This window comes from Myotis brandtii, unplaced genomic scaffold (genome assembly GCF_000412655.1).
Source record: "Myotis brandtii unplaced genomic scaffold, ASM41265v1 scaffold1071, whole genome shotgun sequence".
In the NCBI taxonomy this organism is placed as follows: Eukaryota; Metazoa; Chordata; class Mammalia; order Chiroptera; family Vespertilionidae; genus Myotis; species Myotis brandtii.
This window is the reverse complement of record NW_005353634.1, coordinates 1,485,923-1,510,847: the sequence shown is the minus strand read 5'-3', so window position 1 is coordinate 1,510,847 and position 24,925 is coordinate 1,485,923. Positions and strand designations below refer to the sequence as shown.

At 36.5% G+C, this 24,925-nt stretch overlaps 1 protein-coding gene across 6 annotated transcripts in view; it reads left to right on the top strand.

Moving 5' to 3' along the window:
* DMXL1 (Dmx-like 1) overlaps positions 1-24,925 on the top strand; it is a 137,740-nt gene that overhangs the window by 22,669 nt on the left and 90,146 nt on the right. For all 6 annotated transcript variants that reach the window (XM_005857097.2, XM_014541700.1, XM_014541698.1 and 3 more), the window contains 10 exons: positions 3,934-4,000; positions 5,745-5,923; positions 9,348-9,537; positions 10,771-10,939; positions 13,619-13,831; positions 16,784-17,037; positions 17,146-17,824; positions 17,915-18,036; positions 23,327-23,416; positions 23,497-23,599. In XM_005857097.2, the coding sequence (XP_005857159.1) occupies positions 3,934-4,000; positions 5,745-5,923; positions 9,348-9,537; positions 10,771-10,939; positions 13,619-13,831; positions 16,784-17,037; positions 17,146-17,824; positions 17,915-18,036; positions 23,327-23,416; positions 23,497-23,599 (2,066 nt within the window). The remainder of the gene's footprint in view (positions 1-3,933; positions 4,001-5,744; positions 5,924-9,347; positions 9,538-10,770; positions 10,940-13,618; positions 13,832-16,783; positions 17,038-17,145; positions 17,825-17,914; positions 18,037-23,326; positions 23,417-23,496; positions 23,600-24,925) is intronic.

Below are 24,925 nucleotides of genomic sequence, written 5' to 3'. Positions count from 1 at the left end.
GGGTCTCAGGGAATCAACAGGGCCGAGCAAACAGCTATGGCTGATCCTCAGTCCTGCCCTAAGAGGCCCGGAGTCTCAGTGTCCCGGTAATAGCTGCAAGCACCTCTGAGAGGAAGCCGCCCTCGAGTTCCGCCCGCTGCCAGACAGTCCAGTTTCTCCCCGTATGAGTCTGGGTCCCCAGAGACTTCCCGGAACTGGAGTTCAGAGCAGTCGGGAGCTTGTGACTCCCTCCTGATTCAAAAAGACAGCTGCGTCCTCAGTTGCCAGCCCTTGCCGCTTGCGCCTCCGTACCTCTGCACTTTACTTCCGCACCTCCTCTGAGTCTCAGTGCTTTTCTCTTTCCTTCTAGTTGTAGAATTTCCACTCAGCCAGCCTTCCTGTGGTTCTGGATGATGTCCGTTTTGTCTTTTAGTTGTATTTTTGAAGTTGTAGGAGGCAGCAATTTCTGGTATTTACCTGTGCCGCCATCTTGGTTTTCTCCTAGTTGCAGATCAACAGCTACTTTTTTATACTGTTAAGAAGGGAGTGCAATTAGTATTATCTTTCTAGAGAACAATTTGGAAATATGAATTAGCAGGCTTAGTTTTTTTTCATACCTTTAATAGCAATTTTAAATGTTATTCATTAATTCAACAAATATTTGTTGAGTGCTTATCATTTTCCAGGCAGTGTAAAAGTGCTTGAAATAGAGCAGTGAACAGATTGGGGAAGATAGGCAATAACCAGTAAACTGGTATGACAGGATGTTAATGCCATTCTTCCTAAGTCAGTGTTATTTGAAGCAATAATAGGATATATATGAGATACCAAAATGAGAGTAATGCATCCCTCCTATATATGGAATTTACCAAGGAGATTTCAAAGGAGCTGGTTCCATGTATTTTGTACCCCTCAGCTAGATCATGAGTATTAAAAAGGCTTACCATGTGAAAAGGGAATAGGATTTTGCAAAGATAGTTCTTTGGAAAGAGCTATGGCTTTGTTTTGGACTCTTTTCTTTAGAAAATTGGGAAGAGGGGAGCAGCAAAGTGTTCTGTTGCCTTCACTGCAGATCTAGTAAGGGGTTTCCATTGGGTTAAACTGAGAATGTATTATTTGGGAGAGGGGAATAATTTTAAGTTAAATCAAGATTATACAGTAATAACTTGGGCTAGACACAGCCGTGGGCAAACTACGGCCCGCGGGCCGGATCTGGCCCGTTTGAAATGAATAAAACTAAAAAAAAAAAGACCGTACCCTTTTATGTAATGATGTTTACTTTGAATTTATATTAGTTCACACAAACACTCCATCCATGCTTTTGTTCCGGCCCTCCGGTCCAGTTTAAGAACCCATTGTGGCCCTCGAGTCAAAAAGTTTGCCCACCCCTGGGCTAGACATACTAATTTATTTGAGCTGGTTTATTAAGTAAGCAGAAAAACCATGAAACTAGAAACTGCAAATTTTGATTAAGGATTAGCTGAAGATTACATTAACTATACTTAATAGGTCTCCGTAATTTACTAAATATAAGAAAAAAATTAAAACATGCTACACATGTAGATGAAGATCAGTAAGTACGATAAAGAAAAAGTAAGTAGGGTAAGGGGAAGAGGAGTAGAGGTGGCATTTGAGTATAGACCTGGAGGAAGTGAGGCAGTAAGCCATGTGTGCATATCTCTGGGAGAAGACTGTTATAGGCAGAGGGAACATCCATTGCAAAAATGAAGGAAAGTGAACAAGGTGAAGAGTGATAGGGGAAATGGTCAAAGTCAGGAGTCCATTTATAGGTTATTGTGAGGCTTTTGCCTTTTCTAAGTGAGTGGGAGGCTATTAGCGTTTTGAGCAGAGGGCGTGTTGAGATCTGATTCCCTTTTAAAAGACTGTTTTAGTTGCTTTTTTTGAGAAAAGATTAGTGGGGACAAGGTCACAATCATGGATACCAGGCATTTTTAATAATTTGTCTTAAGGACACCTTTAGGGCTAACCAGATGCATAAAAAATGCATTTGCAAGAATGTTCATCACACAACTTTTTTTTTTTTCAAAAAAGCAGCAAAATGAGAAAACAGCAGTGAATTGTCAAATTATTTAAAATCATTGCAGATAGCTCACTTGGGAAGATTAAAAATGGCAGCAGAGTAAGTGGATGCTGCATGGACACGCTCCCAGGACCAAACTGGAATTACAACTAAAATACAGAAAAATTCCCTGAATAATCAACTGAAGACTTGTTAAAATCATTGCATATATGTGTAATAGAATACCATAAACCAGTAAATTAATGCAGATTTACACATCTTGATACACAAAACTTTTCATAACATTTAAAAATAAATGTTGCATATAAAATTGTAAATATGACCTCGGTTTTCATACCCTCTTCTACATCCTCCTATAGCAGCGGTTCTCAACCTGTGGGTCGCGACCCCTTTGGCGGGCGAAGGGTCCTTTTACAGGGGTCGCCTAAGACCATCCTGCATATCAGATATTTACATTACCATTCATAATAGTGGCAACATTACAGTTATGAAATAGCAACGAAAATAATTTTATGGTTGGGTCACAACATGAGGAACTGTATTTAAAGGGCCAGAAGGTTGAGAACCACTGTCCTATAGAAAGTAGATAAGGGAGAGTGGACAGAAGCATCTGGAATTCTGTGTATTAAAATATTAAGAGTGGTGCCCTAGCTGGTTTGGCTCAATGGATAGAGTGTCGGCCTGCGGACTGAAAGTCCCAGGTTCAATTCCTGCCAAGGGCACATGCCTGGGTTGCGGGCTTGATCCCCAGTAGGGGACGTGCTGGAGGCAGTCACTCAATGATTCTCTCTTATCATTGATGTTTCTATTTCTTTCTCCCTCTCCTTTCCTCTCTAAAATCAATAAAATGTATTTTAAAATAAAATAAAATAAAATGTTGAGTGGTTTTCTTTGAAACTATAGATGATTTCATTTTCTTATCCGTCTGTATCAATATTTTCTATTATGTATTTATTGCATTTAAAATGAGGAAAACGTTATTTGTGCTGAGTTATGACAGAAGTCATCTTTAGTCTGCTTTACAAATAATTTTAGGATGAATTTAAGCATGAACTTGGTTAAGAAAAGGAAAGCGAAGATAGTGAGAAGTGTCTTGGGATCAGCATATATGGGTAGCCAGGAGGCAATGAAGGGAAATGAGCCAAAGCTCCTTGGAGAAGAAAAACTAGTACTTACCAAGTATACAGGTGAAGCTGGCAGGCTGAGTTTATGATGGCCATTAACCCACACATAATCTTTAATTAGTCAAATGCTGCCTTCAGGCAGAATTCATCTTAAAATACTGATTTGTCCCTGAAAATGTATTGTGGAATATAGATTATCTGTGGCTTTGGATATTAGATTCCAGATTAAAAATAAAATCATTCTTTCACATTCTGAGGGAATGAGAGCTATGACTCTGGTCTTAAGTTTTATTTATTTTTTAATAACCGAGGATGTATTTATTGATTTTTTAATTTTAATTTTTTTTTTTTTTTTTAGAAATAAGGGAGAGAGAGTAACATTGATCCATTGCCTCCCATATGCTCCCTGACTGGGGATTGAACCCAAAACCCATGTATGTGCCCTGACCAAGAATTGAACCTGAAACTTTTTGGTGTACTGGACAATGCTCCAACCAACTGAGCCACACTGGCCAGGGCTGGTCTTAAGTTTTAAAGACTGACAAGTCATTCCTTGTATGATTCTTATGTATGGATATTTAGACATAAAAATAATCTCTATAATTAATGTAAAGTTTTATATTTTAAAATTTATTTTATATTTAAGAGTTGTATTTAAAAATGAGGTGTAACTTGTGTTATTAGAAAGTTTTATTATTTGAAGAAATTGCTGAGTATAGTTTAGTGGAGTAATACTGCATTATTTCTTACTTATTTTTCCTTGACAATTGTTCTTTGTTTAATTTACAGAACTGCTTCTCAAATTCATTTAATGAAATTTTCACCAGATGGAGAATTTTTTGCCACCGCTGGGAAGGTAATTTATGAAACTGCTATTGCCAGATTGTGTTTATGGTTTATTTTGAAACTTCATATAAACATTAATCGGCTTTATTCTTACTTAAGTTGAAAATATTTTCTGTTTAAAATGTTAATAGCAAAAATTGGCTCAATGTTATTGTGTTAAAAGGTAGTATAGTATAATTGAAACAGCATAGACTTAAAAGTAATCTGGTTATAAATCTACTATTTACCAACTTTTTGATATTCAGTAAGTAGTTAATCTCTTTGAGCCTTGGTTTTCTCATGTGTAAACTGAGGATAATAATACCTACTTCAGGTCATTCATCATAGGATTAATTTAGACAGTATATGTAAAGTGACTGGCATAGTGTCCTGCATGTAGTATACTGTCTATAAACTGTTGCTACTATTTATATTATCTTTAAGCTGACATATATAAGCTGTATTTAAGCTATAAGAATTTACAGACTTTCCAGAAGGACATTTGTAATCATTTTCTTTGTTATTATCTATTGATTTCAGAACAATGTATTTCTTTGAAATGATTTTATTTTTAATTATTGGTTTACAGAGCACTTAATGCACAGTTGACGTTATTGTTCTGAAGTTATTCTCATTGCTCAAAGCCTTCTGCAAATTAAGAATGTGAGATACTCTAAATCTTCAGTGGGTTTTTAAAAAAATACGTTTTTATTGATTTCCTGAGAGATGAAGGGAGAGAGAGAGATGGAAACATCAATCGATTGGCTGCCTCCTACATGCCCCCTATGGGGAATTGAGCCCGAAACACCAGGCATGTGCCCTAACTGGGAATCTAACTGTAACCTCCTGGGTCATGGGTTGAGGCTCAACCACTAAGCCACATTGACTGGGCCTCAGTGAGGTTTTCTTACAAGTGGAGCTGTTTATTCAGGTTGACATTACAGGTGGGAATGTAATTACAGCTTAAGAGTAAAACATGGTGCATTTTAGTCTCCCTTGTTCTTCTCTTACATCCAAAATTAGGAGATGTAATTTTGATTTTACTTAGATTATTTAATATAGTAGTAGTTGTTAACTACTTCTTATCATCTTCAACATTTTCTTTGAACATTTATATGATATTTCATGAAAACTGTCCTTTGTTTTCAGATATTATCAGTCTTTTTAAGTTTGTCAGTAGTAATGTTTTCTTTCTTTTTTTTTTTTTTAAATATATTTTATTGATTTTTTACAGAGAGGAAGGGAGAGAGAGATAGAGAGTTAGAAACATCGATGAGAGAGAAACATCGACCAGCTGCCTCCTGCACATCTCCCACCGGGGATGTGCCCGCAACCCAAGTACATGCCCTTGACCGGAATCGAACCTGGGACCTTTCAGTCCGCAGGCCGACGCTCTATCCACTGAGCCAAACCGGTTTCGGCAGTAGTAATGTTTTCTTATTTGATACTTGGCTAAATGGAAAAAGTGCCCTTAACTTCATCTTTCAGTTTTCTGAATGACTGTTTTTCATAGTATATAGTAACTAGAATTTTCCTTGAACCAACCCTTGCTAAATACACACATTCACACACCTTAATTCTCAAAGCATAGTTAAGGAATCTAATAGAAAAGTGTCAAAATCAGAGATTTTCTACATAGTTCATCTATGCACAACCCCTTTCCCCATTTTTAAGTTGCTGTGATTGAGGAGAAAAACCTTACTTTTGCTATTTCACTTAATCTTTAATTCTGATGTGGATGTTTTTCTGTTTTTGTGTTTTTTTTTCTCTCTTAGGATGACTGTCTTTTAAAGGTATGGTATAATGTAGAAAACTGGCGGACAACTGTTACCTCTCCAGATAAAAGTTCAGAAAAACAATCCCAAGGAGAAATTGACTTTTCTTTTGTATATCTGGCCCATCCTCGAGCTGTAAATGGATTTTCCTGGCGTAAAACAAGTAAATATATGCCTAGGTCAGTGTCTTAGTAATATTTCCCATGTATTAAGAGAACATCATCTTTGTGACTTTGACTACTTTTCTTATTTTGAGAACCCATAGGTATAGGACTTTGCCTATGAAGATTCAAGTAATATTACATGGTCCCTGGCTTGTAGCCCTCTGGCCACGAGGCAGTTAAGAGGAGAGCCATGTGAAAGGATAATATACTTCCATTTTAGATGTTTTTAAGTGACAGAGTTGTGCATCTTTTTCTTCTCTGTGTTATGTATCTAATTCTTTTTTATCCCATAATCATTCTTCATATTGTTGTTTGTCTGGAACTTTTCACATTTTACTCCCTTGTCTTCTACTTTCTATGTGTATTTCCTCTGGTTAAAAAAAAATACCCCAGTGAAAATAGCTGTCATCGCAACTGTGAACCTTTTTTATTTTTTAAGTTTCAGAGTGAGGAAGGAAGAGGGAGAGAGGGATAGAAGCATCAATGATGAGAGAGAGAGAGAGAGAGAGAGAAAATCATCGATTGACTGCCTTCTGCAGCCCCCCACTGGGGATTTAGTCTGTAACCTGGGCATGTGCTGTGACCAGGAGTCGAACCTTGACCTCCTGGTTCATGGGTCGTTGCTCAACCACTGACTTATACCTTTTAGAAGTATCTGAAGATAACATCATTTCAGAGGCTGATTTCTTCTGCTATATCCCAAGTTTTCATTCACTGATGTTAGACTACCAGCGTACTGAAAAAGAGGCTTATATAGTATCGTGACTTTTAAGAGAGGACAGGTACATCTGCTCCTGACCAAGTTCACTCAGTGTTGGCAGAAATGGTCACAGTGGAGACAAGGCCAGATGCCTTACACTGGGCCATTACAAATGCCTGATAACAGTAATAAGGCATACCAGTTTTTTGTTTGGTTGGTTTTTTACTCCCTGGGTTCATTTTATCTCTTACCAACTAAGTTTTGAAGCACAGGGAACTGTGATCTAGAACTAGAATTTTCTGTTTGTTATGGCATCTTTTAGAGGTCTCCAGAATTTTATTCTTGGATCCATGTGACTTAAGAATCAGCTTATCTCCCTGCGCTCTCTCAGTTTTCACTTTTGTTTTTACCAATTGCCTACTGCCTGCAGATATACATAGTGGGAAGGCTGACCCTTTCTCAGGAGAAAGAGATCCCATCAAAGACCATTGTTCTTTTTAATATGGCATCTTCACTGAGCAAGTGATATAGGTGGTTTGTTTTCCACATAAAATTAAGATGCTCAACCAGCCCTAGCCTGTTTCCCAGTGGTTAGAGCAACTCTTCACAGGGTGAAGAGTTCTGCGGTGCAGGTTTGATCCCCAGCCCTGCTCAGAGCATATGTGGGAGGCAACCAATCTTTGTGTCTCTCTCACATTGATATTTCTCTCTCTCTCTCCCCCCAAAAATCAATGGAAAAATACTGGGTGAGGATTAAATTAAGAAAAAGAGATGCTTGGCCAAATGGTAATACATTATGTAAGGGACTGCTGGTTTGAGAAAGAATAATGGAGAAGTGTTTGAATAAGCATCTTTAATTAAAAACTGACGAATGTAGGACAGGTTGGGAGATTTGTTTATATCCTCCAGAAACCTTCAAAAGTTGGTTTAGATGACAGTTTCAAACTGTTTTAGCCTGTTATTACACCCATCACATGGTTGCCTTCTATAAGGTTACACCTTTTTTATTTTTTATCTTCAATGATATGCCATTGAAGAAAAATAAGATACCCAGATGAAGATGTGAGGAAGGAAGGTATTGCCAGAGAAATGCCTCAAGTAGATCAGAATATTTCTTATATGCTAGCTGTTTACACTGACTGTAGGCCTAGTATCCTAAGGAAAGTCAGCCGGGACACCCACATTCCAGGGTCAAAGCCCTCTCCATGCTTCTGAGTTGTACACCTTTCTTTCTTACTTCGTTGCCCTTACCTAAATTCTTACACTTCTTCTGGTTGTTGTCTATTCAGCCCTTTAGTCTCCTACCTTCTGCTTTTCCATGGTAAGCCTTTCCATTCTGCCCTTTACTAATGGGCACTATGAACCTTGAACTTTCTATATATTTCCTTTTGATGTATTTCCTTCTGTTTCTGTTTTGTTACTTTTAGTTTCATTGCCACTGCCTGTGTGTGTGAATGTACTAGAGAAAACCAAGAGGGAAGGGGGGAGGGGTAGGAAAAGGGCAGAGTGGACTAGAGAAAAAAGAGGGAGAAAAAATGGAGGAGGGAGAGGCGTGAGGATAGAGAAAGGAGAAACAAACAGGGCTTGGAAAGGAACGAAGGAAGGGCTCTAAGAAGTGGAGAGAAGTGAAGGGACAGGAGAAAGAGAGGGTAGCCTGGAGAGGAGGAGAAGCTGAGAATTGAGGGAGAGAAGCCCAGGGAGTAGCTGGATAAGGAAGAAAAGGGAGTAGACAAGGGAAGGAAGGGGGAGGAAGGAGAGAGGTGAGAGAATATAGAAGGAAAGCTAAAGGAAAGAGCAATCAGAATAAAACATGCTGTCCTCTCTTTTCTTCCCCTTTGCTATTCTTTTTAAATCAGGTTTAACAAAGTGACTGCTACAGAATATTTTTATTTCCTTTTTTAAAAATTTGACTTACTGAATTACCTGATAGAAGCCTTCTACTGATTGCTCATTTTATAATCAAATGTATTTAAATATGTATTTTAATAAAACTATAATACTACAGGATATTGTGCCTTCTTTTTTTCTAAATTTGCAGAGTGTCCTGATAGGAGGTAGTCTTTGTGAATAGAATTTCAACCTTGAACTCTTAATGCTTATGGATCTTATTAATATATGTGCAGTTGGTTTTGATTTTATTTTGTGGGGTGGCAAGATAGTCACTTCACTGAAAATCACGAATGACTACGGAAGTAGGTGGCTGTACTTATTATATCATGGATTTTCTATTCTTTATATTCACTATTTTGGCATATGTGTTAGGCAAGGAGAGAATAAGTATACTAGTTAATGTAGCCTGTTAGGGACCAGTGTACATGTGCCTGTACAGGAAGTAAAAGCGAAGCATTATGAAATAATTCAAATAACCATCCACTGAATAAATCAGAAAATTTTAATAGATGTGGGTTGTTGTTTTTTTAAAAAATATTAACCGAGGTATTGTGGCATGATCTCAGTCTTTATTCTTCAGCAGTAAGAAAAATCTTAGATGACTGAAACAAGAACTATCTAATTCTAGGCAGAAAAGAAATAGGTTAGCAAGCATTTGATGTGGTGAAACCACAAACCCACTCAATTGTAGTGGTTTTGATTAAATACATTGTATAAATGTATATTGATATTTTCATCAGTACCTTAGTTCTGTGCATTTTAGAAATATTGTAGCATTTTAGAAATATTGTAGAATGTGATATTATGTAAAATTTATATTTTTGCCTCTAATATGTTTTTATTCTTTAGGGCTTCTGTATGCAATGTATTGTTGACTTGCTGCAAAGATAATGTGTGTCGTCTTTGGGTAGAGACATTTTTACCAAATGACTGTTTACTTTATGGAGGTGACAGCAATCATTGGACTGAACCACTTAATTTAACAAATAAGTTCGAGAGAAATGCTTCCAGTAAAGAACGAGTTCAAAACACTTTAGATGTGAGTGTTTTTGTTAAATGTTATTTCCTACAAGTTTTAAAACTTTTTGTACATTGCCTTTTTTATAACATTTATCCTAATTAATATTCAAAGTCGCGTGGATAGTTATAAAAAATACATATGTCTTAAGAATATCTCAAAAATTTTCAGTTTTATTTGGTTTAAAAAATATTCTTAAGGATTTTGTCTGGAGCAAAAAAAATACTTATAATTATGAAGTTAATCTTAGGTTAACTGATGATAACAAAAGGATGCTTGCACTTGTCTTAGCTAAAATAACAAAGTAAATTAAAATCTGAGAAAGCAAAGGTGGGATTATAAGAATTTTTTATTTATTATTTCTTTAGAGCTTGGGGTGTTTTGTCCTGTCTTAATTACAGGAATGATTAGAGGAGTTTGTCAGATTCTGTTCTATAGTTGTTATCTTTAGAACCCCTCAGAACTTGGAGTATTTATTTTACTAAGTGGTGTAGAAAGTAAAAGTCAATTTTTGATGTTTGTACTAATCGAACACTGTCTAGTAATACAGATTCTTTTTTATTATTTTCTTAATATTGAAAACAGGAAGTGATCTAAAAATGATTTATCTTTGAATGCTTTGTATGATTATGGAACAACTATTTTTTCAAATTAGTATAGTATTCTAATGGCTCAGAATATTATGAAATATATATGCATGGAGACTCAACAACCAAAAATCCGGAGATTCTTGTCTACTTCTAGATCTTGGGTTCTATATAAACTATTTTATCATCTGAAAGATGAGAATAAAAATATTTTCAATGTCTGCCTTATGGGTAAAATGAGATAATCTCTGAAAATGCTTTGTAAATTGTGAAATAAAACCCTAATTTATTATGGTGATATTACCCAATGCTTTCTGGTCATAGGGAGTAAGCTGTGGATACAAAGAAAACAGTGTACATAGAGACATCATTGTCCACAGACACATTATTGTAAACTTTTATTTTAAGTTCGGGAAATTACTTATCAGAAAATAAACCAAATAAAAATTGCAATGTATATGTAATAATTAAGAGTCAGGCAGTTTAAGCTCCAAGCTTCTTCAGGTTTCAAATTAGCTGTTCAAAACTACTGAAAAATATTTATGTACAAATGTACATATAAACTCATCTGAAATAGAATATCTGTAATGTCTAACAGTCATTATGTAACCTATACATATATCCTATGTCAATATAGGCATTAGTTTTGCTTTGTTTATTCACACAGGTAAATCTGAGACATTTTCGTAGAGGTCGAAGGAGATCTCTTGCACTTGTAGCACATACCGGATACCTGCCACATCAGCAGGATCCTCATCACGTCCACAGGAACACTCCACTGCATGCCAATGCACTTTGCCACTTTCATATTGCAGCCAGCATCAACCCAGCCACGGGTAATAAAGCACTGTTCAAAAATGTTTTTGGAATCGAGTAGATTGATTTTGATAACAAATAAGTTATACTTTTAATTATAATTAGGTAAAAAAATTGGAGGTGACTTTCTTAGTTAATTTTTCATTATAGCCAACTCACTGGTTATACAAGATGATATTTTTATTTATTTATTTTTTCTCCTGAAGGCTATGATTTGGCTTGTCATTTAAGATCTTGATAAGCCATTGAGATTCTTTAGTAGTTTATTCAAATTTGAGATTTGAGCTAATTCTTAACACAGAGGTTAACATCACAGAGTGGTATTTTATAATTATTTATAGTTGTTAAAATAAAACCAATGTGTTTAGTACTTGATCTTTGAAACCTTTTCAGAAATAGAGCAGAAATATGTAGAAGATATAAATGGAAGAATTAAGAAACTTATTTCTAAAGTCAAATATGTACTATTGGATTGAAGATTAGAATATCTGGATCTGTCTATAAATTTGAAGAATTTAAGTGCTTATCATTTTAGTAAATATTTTGTGCAAGTTTAGAAACCAACTGATCACAGCTGGGGCATTTAAAGTAGAACCTTAGAATACTACTGGGAAAAAATTAAAAATAATATTTGCATATGATTAATACCATCTGTACAGAAAGTGAAAAGTAAAAGCCTTTTTTCACCTCTATCCAACCTAGTTTTTCTCCCTAGAAGATAACCACTATTGATAAGTTTTTATATATTTTGGGATATTCTTAAGCATAAATTTAGCAACATCTGTTTTCATGTAGCACACTGGATTTGCTGGATTGTATTCTTCAAAGAAACATAGCAATAAGTATGGTCCATTAGTTACTTGAATTAAAGTGAGAAGTGCTCTGATAAGTTAACATGTAGAGCTACCAGCCCTAAAAGAATCCATGAACCAAGAAAGTGTAAAGGGGAGAGTATTGAATTATTTTTATTTAAAAATTATATAGGCTTGGAAAATATCATTACCTTTATCAAAAGATATACATTGACAGAGGCAATTCTAAGGTCAGTAGAATCATTTTGAGTATCTGCTGAGCAAAAGACAGTATTTTGAAAATATACTGGTAGAAAGCTTAAATTCTCACATTAATGAAAAGGCTACGAAATTACAGAAAAGGAAAACCTTAGTTCCCACGTAGCAGCTCCTTGATGACTACCTTCCAATAAGGAAAGTTCTAAAACCTTTCTTAGATTGTACCAAAGGAAAATCCCTACATATAGAGCGAATCAAAGCAAAATAATAATAGCAGGTAGAATAGACCCTATGGAAAATCCATTTCCTGAAATTGAATCTATTGAAATTACCTTTCTGGATGCTTTATTTCTTATTTAAAGCCCCACTTTCAGATTTGGCTTCACTTATTTGCCCATCAATAGAAATAGAAGCAGGAGAGGAGCTCCTAAGTACTAGAATGTTATCTTCATTCTAGTACTTAATATCCTTTCCACGAAGATTTCTCATAAAAATGACTAATCAAATTCTTTAAGTAAGGTCAGGAGACAAAAAAAATGTGAGGTGGTTTTTTGTTTAGCCAGAATGCTTCTGCTAAAATCCAGTATTAGCCCCTCCTTGTGTACTTTAACAACCAGGCATGCAGTCTGTTAGAGACATTGCTGGTCTCTTTTGATTTGATTGTAAGTCAAAAATTAGAAAATCCCACCCATTAGTATTCTTGAGGGCATTTTCTTAATTCCTGGCAGTAGTGTGTATCCACCTAGGAACAATGGAATTGGTAGTTCAGTCCCTCTAGGCTTTTATTGAGTGTTTAGTCTGTACCAGTATAGGAATTGAAGATAGTGGTAGGAACTGGAGTTACAAAACAGGTCTGATCCTTGCTCTCATGAAGCATAGAATCAGTTTACATTCCCTGAATCCATTTCATCCTTTACTGTTTATCAGCATGAGAAAGATTTAGATGTGATTTAATATGATAGACAAATTTTTCTTTCCTTTTTTAATTAGGGATCATGATTTGTCATAACTTACGTTGAATTTGTACTTCAATATGCTTACTTTAGCAATTATATAAAAAATAATACCAAGGAACAATTATTGTTTTAGCTGAATTAGTTTGTCTTTAAAGCCTTTTTTGAACATAAGGGAACCTCAATTTCACTTTTCCAACTTCAATCTTGATGCTAATAAATAAGTAGTGTCTATCTTAGAACTAGATGGGTGGGCCATTACAAAAGTTAATATGTCTGTCTATTAAGAAAGAAAGTTGTTGCTGTTCAGATAACTTATTAGTTCCTTTGACATCATGATGATAGCGTTTGCATGGTAGATCAGGTTAAAATGTTTCTTATCAAAGTGTTTGTATAAATGAAGACATTCTTATTAAGATGTCTATAAATGATAGACATTTCTTAATGAGATTATTTTTAGAACTAAAGAAAATTATGCATTTAAAAATAAAGTATGCTATATGACCTAGAATACATAATTTTACCTCCTTTATAATAGGTATATTAAATTTACCATTTGTTATCTTTAATAATAATTGTGGCAGACATTATGTTGGGAGTCTTATTTATAGGTTAAATAAAATGTATTGCAGAGGTCTAAAAGTAAATGTAGCAGTCAATAAAAATAGGAGACCTGGATGTTTGTATGCTAGAATAATAGAAATTTTAATTTTGTTGCTTTTGTTGTTCTTTACAGATATTCCACTTCTTCCTTCTATTACATCTCTAAGTCTAAGTGAAAATGAACAGAAGACTGGACCTTTTGTGGTACACTGGCTAAACAATAAAGAGTTACATTTTACTTTGTCCATGGAAGTCTTTTTACAACAACTTAGAAAAAGTTTTGAACAACCATCTTCTGAGGCCAGTGTGGAAGACTCTAATCAAGCAGATGTAAAATCTGATGAAGGTAAAGCTTTAAGAAGGATAAAAAATGTAAATTTTTGTTCAAAATAGTAAAGATTCTTATATTAGGGAAACACTAGCTACTGTCAGAAATAAACTTTAGAATTGCAATGACATAATATAAATTTGGACTAGCTCATTTAATAATTTAGTGTAGATATTCCTTTTCCATGTATCTTTCTTCCACATGGTGATATAGGGACTCAAGATTCTCCATACTTAGGCATCGGTCAACCCTTAGGGCCTGCAACTTAATCCCGGGACTATCTGTGGACTAGCAGCATGGACATTACCCAGGAGCTTGTTAGAAATGCACAATCTCAGATTCTACTAGAGCTTCTAAACAAGAATCCATAGTTTTAATGAAATCCCCAGGTGATTTGTATATAAAAGTTTGGGAAGCATTACACTACGGCAGTGTTGGCGAACCTTTTGAGCTCGGCGTGTCAGCATTTTGAAAAACCCTAACTTAACTCTGGTGCCATGTCACATAGAAATTTTTTGATATTTGCAACCATAGTAAAACAAAGACTTATATTTTTGATATTTATTTTATATATTTAAATGCCATTTAACAAAGAAAAATCAACCAAAAAAATGAGTTCGCGTGTCACCTCTGACACGCATGTCATAGGTTCGCCATCACTGCACTAGGGCCTTAAACTCTTCTGCATTTAGCCTAGTCAGGTGGGGAGAGCGGGAGAGGAGAAGGTAAAGCTGTTTCTCAACTTTGACTCAGAATTGGCACATATCACTTTCTCATTTCAGTGGAAAGCACTAGTCACGGGGTGCACGTAGTCCCTGACTGCATAGCCAGCCATCCTATGTTAAGGACTAGGAAGCCGAATTTGTGGTGACCAGCTAGCTATCTGCTACAGTTTGTGGTTCATAAATGTTTTTGTTTTTATAAAGTTTGGTTTTAATTATAATATTGTACATGCTCATTAGGGAAAAAAATAAAATGGGTTAGATAGGTATAAAGTTTACATATTGTTTAGTGAGTGTCCTTCTACCTTATTCTTTTCTATCTTCCTACATATTTTCATAGGCAGTTTTTTAAAAAGTACTACGGAAGTTCATTTTTAAACAAAATTAGTGTTTTGCAACCTGCTTTTCAAATTCAGTATGGGAACTTTTCTATCTCACTTTTTAAAAACATTTTCTGAGTATGCCATGTTAAGAGAAAACTTTAGCATTTCCTCTGTTGATGGACATTTAAATTGATTTGAGTAGTTTTTCACTATACTGGTAATGGTACAGTGACACATCTTTTCATCTTTGTGTGAATTTTTCTGTAACATACATTCCTATATGTGGAATTGCTAGAGTGTAAACATTTTAAATTTCAATAATGTCTGTCAATTTTTTTAAATTTAACTTTAAAAAATTTTTTTTTTTTGGTGGGTAATTAGTTTCAGGTGTACAGCATAGCATCTTCTGCCAAATTGACCTCCAGAAATGTTTTACCAGTTTATGCTCCCTCTGAATATCTCCGTATATCTTTTTTTCACATCCTTGCCATCACTGGATCTTTTCATTATATTACTTTTGCCAGTCAATATGGGGAAAATAGTATCTTGTTTTACTTGGCATTTTCTTGAAGCAAATTGAACAGAATTATTTTAGCTCTTCATGCCCTTTTCCTGATTTTCTATTGAATTACTTTTCTTTTTCTTAATGATTTATATGTCTTGACCAATTTTTAAAAACCAATAGTCTAACATTTTTGAGAGTCTCTTAAACAGAAATAGGGTCCAAGGTGTTTGAAATAGAGGTCAGAATATACATATTTACCTGGATTAAGTTGGTGTACCAGTTTATTTTATTTATTTATTTATTTATTTATTTATTTATATTTTTATTGATTTCAGAGAGGAAGGGAGAGGGAGAGAGAGAAACATCAATGATGAGACAGAATCATTGATCAGCTGCCTCCTGCACACCCCCCACTGGGGATGGAGCCTTTGACCGGAATCGAACCTGGGACCCTTCAGTCCTCAGGCCGTCACTCCATCCACTAAGCCAAACTGGCTAGGGCTGTATCAGTTTATTTTTAATTACCTATATGTTGAAGAAAATCTGGAAATTGGGTACTCTAACTGTATTCCTTTAAAATAGTTTCTTTAAAATGTCATGCCAGTTATAAGTGCATGCTCCTAGAGCAGTGGTCACCAATCAGTGGTCCGCGGACCACTGATGGTCCGTGAGGTCTAAAAGGTTGGCGGCCGCTGACTTAAGGAAACCTTTGGAGCAGCGGTTGCCAACCGATGGTCCGCGGACCACTGGTGGTCCATGAGGTCCAAAAGGTTGGTGACTGCTGACCTAGAGGATAGCTAGTATAGCAGACTCAGGTTTTCATAAATATGGTATTATGAAAAGGTGCAAATTCCATTCTAATACTATATTTTTAAAATTTAGCCCAGAATTATAGCCCCAGATCCAACTCTCTCATTTTACCATGAGCAAAACTAAGATCCAGAGAATTGGTGTGTCTCACTTCTGAGTAGTTAATTGTGGTATATCTGGGTTTAGAAACCAGTTTACTTATTTTCCAGTGCAATTATAGCCCTTCTACCAGTAATCCAGTGATTTTAAAGGGGGGCCCATTTCTTGTTTGTGAAAACTATTATGTTTTTCATCTTGAATGCATTTTTAAAGATATCTTTTAGCCCTAGACGGTTTGGCTCAGTGTTTAGAGCTTCAACCTGCAGACTGAAGGGTACCAGGTTCGATTCCGGCCAAGGGCACATGCCCGGGTTGCGGGCTCGATCCCCAGGAGGGGGCGTGCAAGAGGCAGCCAATCAATGATTCTCTCTCATCATTGATGTTTCTATCTCTCTCTCCCTCTCCGTTCCTCTCTGAAATCAATAAAGAAATATATTTTAAAAAGATATCTTTTAATTTATAGCAATAGCTTGATTGTATTTACTTGGTTCATGAATTCTTTTGCTTATAGAAATGGATGATGGTGTTGATGATCTGAAAATAAATCATGAAAAAAAGGAATTGAGTAGTGATAAAATGGTACCAAACTCAAGTTTTGTACCATTACCATCAGCTGCCATTGATCATCAGATTGAAGTACTTCTGTCTGAGTGGAGTAAAAATGCAGACATGCTATTCAGTATTCATCCCATGGATGGCTCTTTGCTGGTTTGGCATGTGGATTGGCTGGATGAATACCAGCCTGGTATGTTTCGCCAAGTACAGGTACTACTATTAAGATCTCTGGAAAGCTATTTGTTAAATGTGGGTACAGTTTTCTAATACCTCTTTATATAATTCCATGCATTCTAATGATCACTTTCTTAATTCTAGGTGTCCTTTGTTTCCAGAATTCCTGTAGCTTTTCCCACAGGTGATGCGAACTCTCTCTGTAAAAGCATAGTGATGTATGCCTGTACCAAGAATGTTGACTTGGCTCTTCAGCAAGGGAAACAAAAGCCTTCTAGTCTCACACGTTCCACATCAATGCTTATTTCTTCTGGTCACAGTAAATCAACTCATAGCTTAAAATTAAGTATTTTTACCCCTAATGTTATGATGATTTCAAAGCATGCTGATGGCTCTCTGAATCAGTGGCTAGTCAGTTTTGCTGAGGAATCTGCTTTTTCTACAGTTATCAGTATTTCACACAAATCTAGATATTGTGGTCATCGCTTTCATCTTAATGATTTAGCTTGCCATTCAGTATTACCATTATTGTTGACAACATCACACCATAATGCATTAAGGACACCAGATGTTGATAACCAAAAACAACCTTATGATGCAATAAATACTGAAGATTTGGCACAACAGGATAAAAGCACTGGTGATATGGCATTTCAAGATCCCAATGCAGTTTATAGTGAGCTAATTCTTTGGAGGGTCGATCCAGTTGGGCCATTGTCTTTTTCTGGAGGTGTTTCTGAGCTTGCCCGGATTAATTCTCTTCATGTTTCTGCATTTTCCAATGTGGCATGGCTGCCCACTCTTATACCCAGTTACTGCCTAGGTAAGCATTCTGATTTTTATTTAATATATTTAGATTTTCTGACATTATTGATTAAGGATTAAATTTTAAATGTTTATAAATACTTTGTAGGTGCATACTGCAACTCTCCTAGTGCTTGCTTCGTAGCAAGTGATGGACAGTATCTGAGATTATATGAAGCAGTTGTTGATGCCAAGAAACTTCTCTGTGAACTTTCCAATCCTGAAATTTCTGTAAGTAAATGGCTTTTAAAACTAAACATTTTTTTAGATACTTAATTTATACTTATTGGATATGTAAAGTCTAGTGTTCTACAATATGTGTTTCTGCAATACTTTTTGCTAGAGATAAACGGGCACTAATAGAAGTTAGTTAGTATAATGTGCAAGTTATGTTAGTTCATATGCAGTTCTTTTCTAGGCAAGGTGAGCTGGAATAACAGGATTGGGATTTTAATCTTAACCAACAAAGAAAAAAGCTTTCAGCTTGGTTGCAATACAGGATGGAGTTCTTTCAGCACCATTGCAAAGCTTTTGCCTATGATAGGCAGCACTTCTTCCTGTGCTCAACTAATAGCAACCCATCATCTGCATATTTCAGCACCTCCAGCAAGCCAGTATTTTCATGTTTTTGGTTTTGATATTTTAAAATATTCCCTGAGCCCTAACTGGTTTGGCTCAGTAGATAGAGTGTTGGCCTATGGACTGAAAAGTCCCAGGTTCGATTCTGGTCAAGGGCACATGCCTGGGTTGTGGGCTTGATCCCCAGTAGGGGGCATACAGGAGGCAGCCGATCAGTGATTCTCATCATTAATGTTTCTATCTCCCTCTCCCTTCCTCTCTGAAATCAATAAAAATATATTAAAAAATATTCCCTGAGGTAATCTTCAGCTTTACTGAACTTCCTATTTAGGAGATTCAAGCTGTCTCCTCAACTACCAATTAATGTTTTTGTTAATGCCCTGGTTACAGAATTGCATAGGTGTCAGTGGTCTCCTCCAATCCTGTTTTATTTCTAAGTTATTTTTAATGCATGGTTTTGCAGAATAGAGTTTTTTCAAGCCACATATATAGCATTATAGTAGAAACACATTTATTGAGGGCCTTATATTTTTCAGTAATTGTTTTATGTTTCTTTTTATTAAATTTATAAATAATACAGGTTTCAGGTGCACAATTCTACAACACATCATCTGTACACTGTATTATGTATTCACCACCCCAGGTCAAATTTCTGTCTATCACCATTTATCTCCCCTCTACCCTTCTCCTTCTCCCATTCCCTGCCCCTTGGCAATCACCACGCTTTTGTCAGTGTTTGTGAGTTCTTTCTCTTTTCCTTTTCCTTTTTTGCTCAATCTCTCCACACCTCTCACACCCCACCCACACCTCCCCCTAGCCCCCAGACAGCTGTCAGCCTATTCTCAATCTAAGAGTTTGTCTCTGTTTTGCTTACTAGTTCATTTTGTTCTTTAGATCCCCCATATAAGTGAAATCATAGGGTATTTGTCTTTCTCCAACTGGCTTATTTACATAGCATAATGCTCTCCAGGTCCGTCCATGCTGTCACAAAGGGTAAAATTTCCTTCTTTTTTACTTTAAAGTAGTATTCTATTGTGTAGATGTATCACAGCTTTTTTTTATCCACTTACGTTCTGAAGGACGCTTGGGCTGCTTCCAAATCTTGGCTATTGAAAATAACACTACAGTGAACATAAGGATGCATATATTCTTTTGAATTAGTGCTTTGGATTTCTTCGGATAAATTCCCAGGGTAGAATTCCTGAGTCATAAGGCAGTTCCATTTTTAAATTTTTGAGGTAACTCTATACTTTCCACAGTAGTGCACCAATCTGCATACCCACCAACAGTGCACCAGGGTTCCCCTTTCTCCTCATCCTAGCCAGCACTTGTTTGTTGATCTATTGATGATAGCCATTCTGAGAGGTGTGAGGTGATACCTCATTGTGGTTTTAATTTGCATTTCTCTAATGATTAGTGACCTCATTGACCATCTTTTCATATGCATGTCCTCTTTAGAGAGTGTCTGTTCAGGTCCTCTGCCTATTTTTTTAAAAAATATATTTTATTAATTTTTTACAAAGAGGAAGGGAGAGGGATAGAGAGTTAGAAACATCGATGAGAGAGAAACATCGATCAGCTGCCTCCTACACACCTCTTACTGGGGATGTGCCTGCAACCAAGGTACATGCCCTTGACCGGAATTGAACTTGGGACCTTTCAGTCTGCAGGCCGACGCTCTATCCACTGAGCCAAACCGGCCAGGGCTCCTCTGACTATTTTTTAATTGGATTATTTGTTTTTTTGATATTGAGTTGTATAGATGGGGTCCCTAGGCCTGGCCAGTGAACAGGGCCGATCAACTTCCCCGCCTCATCCTCCTTCCCTCGCCACCCACATCTGCCGCCACCTACTCCTGGTTCCCCGTCCCAGCCTGGGGCTGGTCCTGATCGCCTGATGGGGGGTGGGGGGGCTGGTCCCGGTCATCTGCTGGCCAGGGGGAGGGGCCAACTGCCATCGTGGTGGGTGGGCAGCGGGCAGATAAGGGCCTGCCAGCCTGGGGGAGGATGGGGGAGGGACCCAGGAGGTTGGCCTTCGGGCCCCATCAGTGATTGGGGCCTGTGGGCTGGGAGAAGCTCCTGCGTTGAGCATTTGCCCCCTGGTGGTCAGTGTGCATCATAGGGACCGGTCATTCCGGTCGTTCCATCATAAAGGTCGCTTAGGCTTTTATGTATATAGATGGGTGGTGGATTTTATCAAATGCTTTTTCTGTATCTATTGATATGACAGTGTAGTTTTTATCCTTCATTTTGTTTATGTGGTGTATCATGTTTATTGATTTGAGGGTATTGTAGCAACCTTGCATCCCCAGAATAAATTCCACTTGATCATGGTGTATGATGTTTTTAATGTATTGCTGGATTTGGTTTGCTGATATTTCATTGAGGATTTTGGCATCTATGTTCATCAGGGATATTGGCCTATAATTTTCTTTTTTTCATAGTGTCTTTATCTGGTTTTGGAATTAGGATAATGCTGGCCTTATAAAATGAGCTTGGGAATCTTCCCTCCTCTTGCATTTTTTTGAATAGTTTGAGAAGAATATGTGTTAGCTCTTCTTTGAATGTTTGGTAAAATTCATCCATGAAGCCATCTAATCAGGACATTTGTTAATTGGGAGTTTTTAAAAATTACTGCTTCAGTTTCACTAGTTGTAATCTGTCTATTCAGATTCTCTGGTTCTTCCCGATATAGTTCTGGAAGATTATGTGTTTCTAGGAAATTTTTTTTTTTTTAAATATTTAATGAGAGCCTGTGGTCGGCCCGTTTGTTGTTTTGTGTGTGTGTGTGTGTGTGTGTGTGTTGTTTTTTTGTTTTTGTTTTTAATTTAAATTCTTTATAGTTTAAAGTATTACATATGTCTCCTTTTTCCCCCCATTGTGTTTCTAGGAATTTATCTATTTTGTCCATATTGCCCAATTAGTTGGCATATAGTTGTAGGAAATGTTTTAAGTGCTGGAATTTAGATGTGAGTAAAAGAGACAAAAATCGGAGCTTATATTCTAATGAAGGGATAAAGGGGGAAAGGTAAAAATATATTAAGAAATACCATGGAGAGCAACATTCTAGTAAAGTAGTGGAGAGTGCCAAGTAAGGTGCTGGTCAGAGAAAGCCTCACAAAAAAAGGTACCATTTGAGTAAAGATCTAAAGGAGATGGCAGAGCTAGCTATGTGGATATTTAGAGTGAGTATTACAGGAAGAGTAACAGCCAAGGCAAAATCGTGAATCCAGAACATATTTGGTATTTAAAGGAGCAACAAGGATTTCATTGTGACTGGAGTAGACCAGAATAAATGAGGTGGCAGGAGAGTAGTCAGGGATGAGTCAGAAAGTTAGCCTGGCCATACCATATGAGACCTCATCGGTGATTGTGGTAAGTTTGGCTTTTACTCTGAATAACATAGAACCCATTGAAGAAAATGCCAGAGTGTGATATGATCTCAGGTTTTTTGTTGTTTTAAATTCTCACCTGAGGATATTCCACCTCCTCTCCACCCTCCATTGCATTTTAGAGAGAATGGAAGGGAGGGAGCGTAGGGGGAGAGAAAGAAGCATCAGTGTGAGAGAGACACATCAATTGGTTGCCTCCCTAATGAGCCCTAACCAGGGCTGGGGCTTGAACCTGCAACCCAGGTACATGCCCTTGACAAGGTATCGAACCCATGACTTTTTGGTGTGTGCTGGCCGACACTCTAACCACTAAGAACATGGGCCAGGGCTGATCTCCGTTTTTTAAAGGATCATTGTGATTGCTATATAGATTAGACAAGGGACACAGAAGTGAAATCAGACCTATTCAAGAAGATATTATAGTAATCCAGGAGAGAGTCAAACGGCCTTTCAATGGTTGCAAGTGATAGTTATAAATATGATAAGAATTGGTCCAATCTGGATGTGTTTTGAACATCAAATAGCTAGGGTTGGAATGGACATGGCTTTTGTGTGAGAAAAAGAGAATGACTCCCAATCTTTGTGGCTAAGCATTAGTAAAAATAGAATTGCCTCAAGTTGAGTTGTGAAGAATGTATAAGTAGCAGATTTTAATATATATATATATATATAATTGATTTCAGAGAGGAAGAAAGAGGGAGAGAGAGAGAAATATCAATGATCAGAATCATTGATCAGGTGACTCCTGCATGCCCCCTACTGGGGATCAAGCCTGCAATAGCTTTGGACATGTTAATTTTGAGATGCCTGTTTGACATCTAAGAGATCCAGTAGGCTAGTCTCTGGTATTTAGATGAGAGGCTGGTCTGAAGATATAAAATAAGTAGTTGTTAGAATCCAAATTTAAAGTTGTGGAGCTGAATGAAGTCACTAAGGGAGAGAATAGAGTTGGAAATTAGAGTGATAGAAGGATTGAACCATTGTTAAAAGTGGGATGGTATGAGTGCGGTGTATAATGGAAGGCAAGTGGAGAAAATTACTTCAAGGAGGAGGAAGTGATCACCAGGATCAAATGCTGTTGATAAATCAAGTATGATGAAGATTGAATTGAACAATATGACTTTGACTATAGCAGTCAGGACATAAGTGGCTCAATAAACAATATATCAACTTGTTTCTTTAGCTGCAGTCTTCTTACCTCAAAATTAGTGCTTAAAAAGCATTGATTCTTGAACAGTTCCAAGAAATTGATGTCAGTCTTTCACATTTATAGATATAAAATACTTTTTCCCCTTACAATTACCAAGCATTGCTTTTGTTTTTTCTAAGTATGGAGCTGTAATTCCTATTCATTCCTATGTAATTCCCTAGTAAAGTAAGAGTCCTAGGATGTTTATAATGAAAGCGACTTGTGAACTTATTTGGCCACACTTAAATGTACTTATTATTGATTATTATGCCTAAAATTTAATGTTTTTGCTATTAATTATTTTTAAGTGTTTAATAAAGGAGACACCTATTTTTGCTTATTTCCATTTTTTTGAAAAACAGAAATATGTTGGTGAAGTGTTTAACATCGTAAGTCAACAATCAACAGCCAGGCCAGGATGCATTATCGCATTAGATCCCATTACAAAACTTGTAAGTATGTTTTTTGTTGCCACTTAGCATTAGGTAAATAACATATATGTCAACTTACATTACTATTTATTTACATTCAGCAAGGCCGAAAAACCCAGCTGCTTCATGTTTTTCAAGAAGACTTCATTTTGAATAATCTTGAGAAGAAAAGTATGGGAAAAGATAGAATATTATCTGATGAAGGTAAAGACCAATTTTTTATGTAATGAGAAATGTTCTGTAGAGTATGTTAGGCAGTTAATAAAGATAAATTGATATAATATATCATATATTTGAAGTTAAAATTTTCTTGTGTAGGTTGAGGCATTATTTATCATAAATGTCAGTATCTTTACTTTTAATCAGGAAGTATAAGCAAATTGAAAGGGTTTGTCAATTATGTTTTCTAAAAAGCATAATATAAATGTGTTTTGTCATTAATGCATGAGTGCTTTTTGGTAGATCTGCTCCTACCCTAACAATTTGGATAGTGTAGACACCTATAATTTTAAGCAGTAGCTTAACATTTCAAGTTATAAGTTAAAGACCAAATGTCTTAATTAAGACTTTTTTTAAATAGTTTTGAAAATTATTTAAACACCTCCAGTCAATATTAACTGTTTATTCTGCATAAAGGAAAACAGAGCACAATAAAGCTAAAATCTTTTAGTCATCAGTTTTAATTTTCAGAGCCAAACCAAACACAAAATTGACTTTTCTTATAAAGCAACCATGCAGTGTGTACCTGTTGTTTAAGTTAGTTATGAGCCTCAAGGAATATTAATGACTACATTTTTATTTGTTCCAGATTTTTTTTTACTTCTATTGCACTTTTTTCTTTATTCTACCTTTTTTCCATTTTCCTTTGAGAAGTACTTCTTTGAGTTCTGTACTTTTATGTCTAACTAGAGGCCCGGTGCACGAATTCGTGCACCGGTGGGTTCCCTCGGCCTGGCCAGTGAACTGGGCTGATAGGGGCCATCTCTCCTAGTCCCCATCAGTGTGATAGGGGCCGGCCGGCTGGGAAGGAACTGAGGGAGGGCTCCAGGGCATGTCTGGCCTGTCTTGCCCGGTCCCAATCGGCTGGACCCCAGCAGCAAGGTAACCTACCAGTCAGAGTGTCTGCTCCCTCGTGGTCAGTGCGCATCATAGCAACTAGTGGAACAGTCGAATGAATGGTTGAACGGTCGGACACTTAACATATTATGCTTTTATATATAGGATTTCTTATCACTGCTTTCATTTAGTCTTCTATCATTTTGCCTGAGAATTCATGAACTGTGCAAAAGCACAGTGCTTTTGTAACCTCTAAATATAATGGTGGTAGGATGCTAAAAAATGAGGAATAAAGATGTCAATTACAGGATAAAGGGTTATTTATTATCAATAAAATGTTCTGTACTTTTCCTTTTTTATATTAAAACTAGAGGCTCGGTGCACAAAAATTTGTGCACTGGTGGGGGGGGGTGTCCCTCAGCCCCACTTGTGCCCTCTCACAGTCTGGGACCCCTCGGGAGATAATGATGTGCT